General features: G+C 37.4%; 1 protein-coding gene across 2 annotated transcripts in view; it reads left to right on the top strand.

Moving 5' to 3' along the window:
• Positions 1-210: 210 nt before the first annotated feature.
• Positions 211-9317, top strand: part of evi5a (ecotropic viral integration site 5a) — a 29425-nt gene continuing 20318 nt past the window's right edge. The window contains exons 1-8 of one of the 2 annotated variants that reach the window (XM_052133639.1): positions 212-425; positions 650-794; positions 1549-1702; positions 3956-4180; positions 4261-4335; positions 5307-5432; positions 5652-5795; positions 6032-6121. In XM_052133639.1, the coding sequence (XP_051989599.1) occupies positions 694-794; positions 1549-1702; positions 3956-4180; positions 4261-4335; positions 5307-5432; positions 5652-5795; positions 6032-6121 (915 nt within the window). In that variant the 5' untranslated portion in view covers positions 212-425; positions 650-693. Of the gene's footprint in view, positions 795-1548; positions 1703-3955; positions 4181-4260; positions 4336-5306; positions 5433-5651; positions 5796-6031; positions 6122-9317 lie in introns of both variants that reach the window. The other variant, XM_052133640.1, reaches the window with a different exon arrangement.

Raw genomic sequence — 9317 nt, 5'->3', positions numbered from 1 at the left:
GTAAATTATTTATGCACAGGGAATCTTCTCTTTCAAACTTTGTCTGATTAATTTGCCCTTCACAACGCTGGTTAAGTTTAACCTTGCAGTTGCTTCTTTGCTGTCAAACCAGTTTGGGTTTGCCCCCCCCCCCCAGATAAAAGTTATCTCGTGGCCCATATTTGACAGCTAAAATTTGTGAGAAGTTGAAAGAGGAAGTTGCTCAGTCAGGTCACTTTAAAACAAGCCCCTTAGTCACTGGTTGAGCAGTTGTTTTTGAGGAACTTTGACCAGCCTGTTAATCTCTGCTGTAAAGCAGCATGTGACTCTTTTTCTCTGCTGTATGGAAGATCCAGGTGTGATGGCCAGTGTCACTGGAGCATGTTTGATCAAAGTGAAGATTTGTGAATTACTGCCTTCTCTGAACTGAGGAAACGTGCATGCTGGTAAGTGACGACATTTTTCACAATTCAGAGGACAAACGATCCTGTCATCAATGTCTTGAATAATCATATACAATCTACATTGTATGTGTATAAAAGACACAATGCATTGATAATAATTCTGATAATTGTAGAAAGTTGGGGAAAAATTTGAATGCATGCATATTTAGATGCTCACATATGTTTCTATAAACCTTTGGATGTGTTTGTGTCTTTATCTCCTGGAGTGTCACTCAATTCATGAGGATCTGTTGTACTCTGCTCAATACAAATGGACTTTTCATCAACTGTACCACCTCTGTCTCCTTCACTGGGATCTCCACTCAGTCCAGATGAGATGAAGTTACTTGCTAAACTAGAAGAACAGAACAGGTCACTTCACTCCACCCACTCACCCCCACTGTTTCCAAGAAGCAACAACTGAACCTAAACTAAAGAGTTACACATTATATTAGTTAGTGAAACATCTCTGTTTGCACATAGTGACAATTGTTTTTTTCAGTATTTAATTTCAGAATTATTATTTATTTATTTTTGATGTACCATGCTTGTATTGGTTGATTCATTAATTCACAAGTTAAACTTAAAGGTATAGTTCACCCAAAATTGAAAGTCTCGTGTCATTTACTCACATGCCATCCCAGTTGTGTTTGATTTTGGCTGAACACAAATATATATATATATATTCAGATCTGTAGGTCCATACAATGCAAGTGAATGGTGATCAAAACTTTTAAGGTCCAAAAAGCACATAAAGGTGAATAAAAGTAATCCATACAACTCCAGTGGTTTAATCCTTGTTTTTTGAAGCGATATTATCAGTGTGGGTGAGAAACAGATCAATATTTAATCCTTTTTTCCACTTTCACATTCTTCATCTTTTGTCTTTGGCAATTTACATTTCTTGTGCATATCGCAACCTACTGGGCATAGAGGAGAATTTATAGTATATTTTTAGGTGAACTATCCCTTTTAGGCTTCAAACGCCCTTTCCATGATTTAAAGGATTAAGTCATTAATCAATAATCATTAATCACTCATTATTTTTTAACTAATGAGTGAATTCAAAGCGTTTACTTTTTACTTTTACTTTAGCTGCACTCCTAAACAAACATTTTCTCAACAGGCTGTTAGAGACTGACAGTAAGTCCCTCTACTCTGTAAATGGTGCCGTGAAAAGTCCCTCCTCACCCAAGATCTTCTCTTTTGAGGAGGACACATGGGGTAACGTTGTCAAAGAATGGGACGACTGGAGTAAGAGTAAAGTTGGACAGCTCAAGGTAACCACCTGACTGATCCATCAGTTTCAATTACTGATTTCAGTCATTTGTAGAGATTGGATTTGCCTGGCTGAATTGTCCCTGTACTATCACAATAAATTGGCACCATTTTTTTTTTTGATAATCAATAAGCAATGATAAAATGAGTATGGTCATTATTCTGCTTCAAGTCATATTTGTTTTTATCAAATAAACAATAATAAAGCATGCAGCTTTAATTGCAGGCAATGAAATGTAGTAATCGAAGGCTCCTTCAAAGAAGACAAAGAGAGTAAATCAGAGATATAACCTTACCCTTGTGGTTAAAGTCCCCCGGAGGGTTTATTGTGATACAGTTGAAGTCAGAAGTTTACATACACTTAGGTTGAAGTCATTAAAACAAATTTTTTAACCACTCCACAGATTTAATATTGGCAAACTATATTTTTGGCAAGTTGTTTAGGATATCTAATTTGTGCATGACATGAGTCATTTTTCGAACAATTGTTTACAGACAGATTGTTTCACTTTTAATAAACTATATCACAATTCCAGTGGGTCAGAAGTTTAGATAGTTTAGAAGTTAACTGTGCCTTTATGCAGCTTGGAAAATTCCTAGTCACACATTTGTTCCTAATGTCAAGCCTTTAGACAATTAGCCAATTAGCTTCTGATAGGAGGTGTACTGAATTGGAGGTGTACCTGTTGATGTATTTTAAGGCCTACCTTCTAACTCAGTGCCTCTTTGCTTGACATCATGGGAAAATCAAAAGAAATCAGCCAAGACCTCAGAAAAAAAATTGTCTGGTTCATCCTTGGGAGCAATTTCCAAGTGCTGAATGTACCACGTTCATCTGTATAAATGAAAGTTTATAGTATGAAAGTATAAACACCATGGGACCACACAGCCGTCGTACCGCTCAGGAAGGAGGTGTATTCTGTCTCCTAGAGATTAACATAGTTTGGTACAAAAGTGCAAATCAATCCCAGAACAGCAGCAAAGGACCTTGTGAAGATGCTGGAGGAAACAGTTAGACAAGTATCTATATCCACAGTAAAATGAGTCCTATATCGAAATAACCTAAAATGGCTTAAGGACAACAAAGTCAAGGTATTGGAGTGGCCATCACAAAGCCCTGACCTCAATCCGATTAATTAGAAAATTTGTGGGCAGAACTGAAAGAGCGTGTGTGAGCAAGGAGGCCTACAAACATGACTCAGTTACACCAGTTCTGTCTGGAGGAATGGACCAAAATCCCTGCAACTTATTGTGAGAAGCTTGTGGAAGGCTACCCAAAATGTTTGACCCAAGTACAACAATTTAAATGCAATGCTACCAAATACTAACAAAGTGTATGTAAACTTCTGACCCACTGGGAATGTGATGAAAGAAATAAAAGCTGAAATAAATAATTCTCTCTACTATTATTATGAAATTTCACTTCCTTAAAATAAAGTAGTGATCCTAACTGACCCTAAGACAGGGAATGTTTTCTATGATTAAATGTCAGGAGTTGTGAAAAACTGAGTTTAAATGTATTTGGCAAAAGTGTATGTAAACTTCTGACTTAAACTGTATAGTGTAAATATACTTTAGGGGCGATAGTTATAGGGCAAAATTTTTGAGTGTGAAATTAAGATAATGCCTACTCAAAATAACACATTTGGCATTTTATAACGTCTCAAGTATTCTATTAACAAATGTATCTCCATTGCTATTGAATCTGTCAATGTGAGCCCACTTTTAAAATTCTTCAGACCAAATCTATTCCCCCTACTTATGGAGGCCTTTTGACCCTGCAACAAGGGGGCCTTTTACCCCAAATACTATCCTTTCACTTATTGGGCAGTTGTTCAAAACGTTTGATTTAATCAAATGTACTCTCTCAAAATAAATGTGAAAATTCAGGGGATTTTCATTAGCTACATTTATTTAAAATAATTATTAAACGTTATATATAATTACCTCCAAATAATAATAAAAACTTTAGACATTGTAAAAAAATAGGTGTTCAGGAATGTTCTCTAGTAGTTTTTATTTCCATTTAGTGATTTGAGAGAAAATAAAATCAAAAGTGTCTTTTTCCCACAGGGGTGTTGGGGCCCATTGTACCCAAAATAGTAAAAACAATGGGAAAGCCTGTGGAATACAGTATGATATGTGCAAAGGAGAATGTGGTAGAACTTGCTGCAATATACAGTAATGTGATATGTGCAAATTGAAACAATATGATATGTGTTATTTGCTCATATCCCATAAAATTCCTTCCTCAGGAGCTGATCAGGAGGGGGATCCCTGCTCACCTGCGGGCTGTGGTGTGGCAGCTGCTGTGTGATGCTCCGAATGTTTCTGCAAGGCAACAGTACTCAGAGCTACTGACGATCTCTTCTCCCTCTAAAACACTGATACACAGAGACCTGAAACGCATTCTCCCACAGTACCTGCTCTTTCAGAATCACAACAGCTCCAGCCAGGAGGCACTCTTTAATGTGCTGAAGGTTAAAATTCCCTTTATTATAGAAAAATTACTTGTACTTTTTTTAGGAGTAGGCCTAAACCCATGTTGGTTTTCTTACAGGCTTACTCAGTCTTAGACCGAGAGATTGGCTACTGCCAGGGAAGTGTGTATATTGTGGGTCTGTTGATCACTCAGGTAATTATTTGATTGACAAGACTGTTTCAAATCCTTCATATAGATTATAGTTACAAATACACAATAGATAGTATTGCTTGCTAAGATAAGTATTGCTATTGCTCATATTTAGGTAAGGGATTTGGAAAGATACCTAAACATAGTTTTAAAGGTGCACTTAGTCATTTTTTTTATATGTCGTCTTGGATTTCCACTGACATCTAGGGGCATGGATGCAGCATCTACTTGTGTGTAGTTACCAATGACATTGTAAAAATTCACTACTCACAGTCAGCCATGATTAATTTAATCCCTGAGTGAAAGTGTCCAATAACAGGGTGGTTACTGAAATTAAGCGAGTAGTATTTGACTGGTCATGTGATCCTAACATGGCAGCACCCATGAGGAGACCCTCTCCATGTAGGATATAAAAGGTTTTAAAAGGTTATTGATATGACTTGAACCTTCATCTCATGTGAGTGCAAATGTACAAATGCTTCAAAATTACTATTCATTTCTTTAGGAGTAAAACCTTTTAAATGAGAGAGAAATTACTAAATGTACCTTTAAACTTTGGCACGTTACTCACCCAACACCATTTGTGGTTCAGACATGAGCGATACCTCAAATCATACACCTTTTTGAGGAGATGTGTCCTAATACTTTTCTAAGCAACCAGACTTTTTACTTATTATAAACAGGCAAAATATCCCATTTAAAGAGGGACCCGAATCAAATGAAGCGAACAGACTTTGGGAGGTCTTTTTTAACATTGGCCAGCTACCCATTAACCACCTTACAGCTACCCGGAACACCCGTATAGCACTGCCCTGCCAACCACTTAGAACATCACAGCGTTGTGGATGTGACCTTTGCATGGGCAAACACCACTCACATTTTCTTCAAATAATGTGAAAATCTAGTTTAGCTGTCTTCTAGTCTAGAACTGATAAACTAGTTCTCCTCCAAATTAAGATGATCATCTGTTTCAGATGTCTGAAGAAGAGGCCTTCTGTGTTTTTGTAAGGCTTATGAAGGACTTTAGAATGAGGGAGCTCTACAGATCCAGTATGGTGGAGCTTGGCTGCTGCATTCACCAGTTAGACTCTTTGATTCAGGTACACAGTTATAATTCTACTCTATTTAAAGACACACAAATAATTTATAAAGATGTCTCTTCTAAAAATCTCTAGCAGAGTAAACAAATTTAAGCCTGTAGGAAATTATTTGATAAAGTTTTTAAAACAAATGTAAACCTTGAAAAGATGGTAAGATTGTCCAAGTACAGATTGTGGTCATCTGCTGTCTGAAGATGTTTTGTTTTTTTTGTCTGATAGGAGCAACTTCCTGAACTTCACTCCCACTTCCAGACTCAGGGTTTCCACACCTCTATGTTCTCCTCATCCTGGTTTCTCAACATCCTCCTCTCATCCCTGCCAGTGGCAGCTGCCCTGAGGATTTTTGACATATTCATGTGTGAGGTACATTTAATCACATCACATCCCAACATAACCCATCATAAAACATCCTGTGCCTTCATATCTATATTTTTTAATAACTGCTCAACCAGTGAATAAGGGGCTTGTTTTAAAGTGACCTGACTGAGCAACTTCCTCTTTCAACTTCTAAGAAATGTAATTATATTGTGCAGCAGGTTCCAAGACTTGCAAGTCATATGTTGTTGAAGATTCCAGTCATTGTATATATGTGTTTCTAGGGCCTTGAGATTGTGTTCCGGGTTGGTTTGGCCATACTTCACATGAAACAGACAGAACTCGTCAAGCTGGATGAAGAGGGCATGGTGCAGGTAACAGAGCACTTAACCCTAAACAAATTTGATGTATTTTTTCCAAGTTGCTAGCTTTAAAATTTAAATGTGAAATTATCAGGGGCCAAGCACCGAAGGTTGTATTATCTATTATATCTGTTCGTGTTTTTCGTATTATTATTCTTTCGCTTTTGATGTCTATGCCAGCCCATAGAACCGTACATAGGAAAGTTATGAAATTTGGCACATTGATAGAGGACACTCTAAAACTCAAATATGCCCCCATACGACTGCAATATATGCAGTATTTTCACAATGTGTGATTATAATATTTACATGTTTACAGAATGCATGTTTAGCAGGTAAATACATTTAAAGCATAATTTATGGTTACTCCAGGGATGCTTGTGCATCAGCATAGACACTGGAAATACCCCCTTACTGAAATGGAAAATATGATTGGTTAGCAAATATGTATAGAGTTTATGTAATTTATTCCTGAGAATAGCTGGGATGATGGTATTGAAAGCTGAACCTAAGTTTACAAAAAGGATCCTTGCATATGTCCCTGGTCTGTCTAGATGTTAAAGGATATGATGCAGTCCCATGTTGATGCAGACCCTCGATAAGCAAATTAAAGAGGATCTAGAAAAGGTCCAGTGATGTCCTTCAGGTGGGCCAACACCAGTCTCTCAAATTACTTCATTACCACAGATGTCAGAGTGATGGGTCTGTAGTCATTAAGTCCTGTGATTTTGGGTTTCTTTGGGACAAGAATGATGATTGAGCATTTGAAGCAGCATTGGACTTCCCACTGCTCCAGTGATCTATTGAAGATGGGGGCTAGCTGGTCAGCACAGGATTTTAGACAAGTGGGTGTAACACTGTCTTGGCCCTGTGATTTCCTTGTCTTTTGTTTCCGGAAGACACGGCACGCCTCCTCTTCACAGATCTTAAGTGCAGATTGAGTAGTAGGAGGAGGGAGGAGGGTGGTTGCAGGAGGTATTGATGTATGTGTGAAGTGATGGTCAGAGTGGGTGTGGGGTGTGAGTCTGAGACTTTCTGATTTCCTTATTCAGTGTGTTCCTGGCCTGATTGTACAAGATTTTATCCCCATGTCTATAAGCATCCTCTTTGGCATGATGAAGCTGCTTGAGTTTTACTGTAACCATGGTTTGTCATTGTTGTATGTTATATAGGTCCTATCTGGAATGCTCATAACATCACAGAAACTGATATATGATGTCACAGTATCTGTGAGCCAGTGGTGGGCCATGCATTTAAAGCCTAGGCCTTCAGTGTGATTCATGGCATGGGAGGTGTGGCTCTTAAGTCTCCCTCCGCTATCACTACAATGAGAGACAGGTGTTAAAGATCATCATTTTTCTTATGAATCTACCGAGGTCTATAATACCTGGAAAAATCTATCTAATAATATTTGCGATTTTAAATGTTTCTTGCAATAAATTTCGTTTCGTCAGGGTTAGTGTTGTCACGGTACCAACATTTCAGTAGTCTGTACCAATACCAGTGAAATTTCACGGAACTCTATACCATTTTCGGTACCAAAGCAAAACACAAAACAGGTTACTGAACAACACACTTTTATTAACAAAGTTAACAAATTAACAGCTGAACTAAGGACAAAAATATGCCATTGAGCAACACTTCAAGTTAAATATATTATTGTGAATAAAACAAAACTGTACAATGTATGCTTAAGTAATTTTGAACACTTATATAAGATTTGCTTCAACTTTTACTTTAAGTTTTTACCAAGTACTAAAAAAAACTGAATAAACAAGCATACAATAGAATGAATAAAAACTATTTCCAAACTAATGCGCAAAGTGCTCTCGTATTAATAAAGCTGCATATTGCCATTTTTCTTCACAATAAGAAATGCACAGTGACATATATTATGATTAAATAAGTTGCGAGCAATCGCGTTCTAATCTAGCTGCATTAAGCGTCTGCGCTCGAGGGATGAGCGTTCCCAAGGCAGTCTCTCTCAGCCGGGTGCAGTTTCAATCTCTCCCCTTTAGATCGGGACATTCGCGCAACTCATAGAAGAGGCACCGACCACACAGAGAAATGTCAGTTTCTGAGTTTAAAGTTATTAACATGATCTGCTTCTGTATTATTTGAACTTTAATAAAGCTATAACACATTAAATATAACTGCATTTGTAATGCCGGGATGTTTCCTTTAAAGTGCTCCGGTTCCACTTATTCCACAATGAGACTGCTTCTGAATTTATATATATATTTTTTTATAATTCCCTAATACTTTGGGATCTACATAAGATGAAGCTGTGAAAGTTTAGAGTGCATCTGGACTGATCTGTGTAATTCTTCCTCCATCAGGGGTGAACTGCTGCTCTCACGTGTCACCGTTACAGTTTAATGTGATTTCATGTTACGTTAAATGAGATCAAACGACTATTAGACAACAAAAATTTTCTCTACAATTGTTTTTTCCGACATTGTCACTAATGTCGACTAAACGTTTCATCCCTAATGCAAATGATAATATGCTTTTAAACTCACCTGCTTTATTTTCTTGAATTAATCCGGGTGTCTGTCTTTCAGTTGCTTTATTAAGTTTGATGTGTTTCCTCCTTTCGACAGAAAATTGTGAAAGCAGCGTTTACAAATAGGTTTTTGCTGATCTTTGATGTTTCCCTTTTCATCAGCCTCAAATCCAAAGAATTTCCAAACCTGGCTTTTTCCACTTTTCTTTTCGAACAAGATTAAGTTGAAACTCTGCAGCAGCAGCTACTTCGCTTGTCATCATCTTTTGCTTGTTGTGAGCGTTCGAAAGTTCCTGACTCTGATTGGGAACCGGGTAGACCAGGTACTCTGTATTCATTACTAATATTATTACCTTCAGAAATTCTGGTATCATAAAAATTTTTTGTTGGTATCGGAGTACCAGTATTTTTGACAACACTAGTCAGGGTACACGTTTATGCTGCGTTCCATTCAAGTTGGATGAGGGATATTCCTACTTGATATCTCCGACCATAAATGCATTCCATTCCCCAATATTCGGAAGATGATGTTTAAGGAAACAAAACTGCAACTTTAGATCTTTACAGTCTTTACTACAAGTTTAGCTGATTTTAGTTTCTGCCTGTAGGTTAGAAGCAGATGAATCAGACAATGATCAGAGAGTCCCAAAGCTGCTCTAGGGACAGAGCGATATGCATCCTTTTTTGTTATGTAGCAGTGAT

Source organism: Xyrauchen texanus, chromosome 9 (assembly GCF_025860055.1).
Source record: "Xyrauchen texanus isolate HMW12.3.18 chromosome 9, RBS_HiC_50CHRs, whole genome shotgun sequence".
NCBI classification, from domain to species: Eukaryota; Metazoa; Chordata; class Actinopteri; order Cypriniformes; family Catostomidae; genus Xyrauchen; species Xyrauchen texanus.
This window is presented reverse-complemented; position numbering and strand designations above follow the sequence as displayed.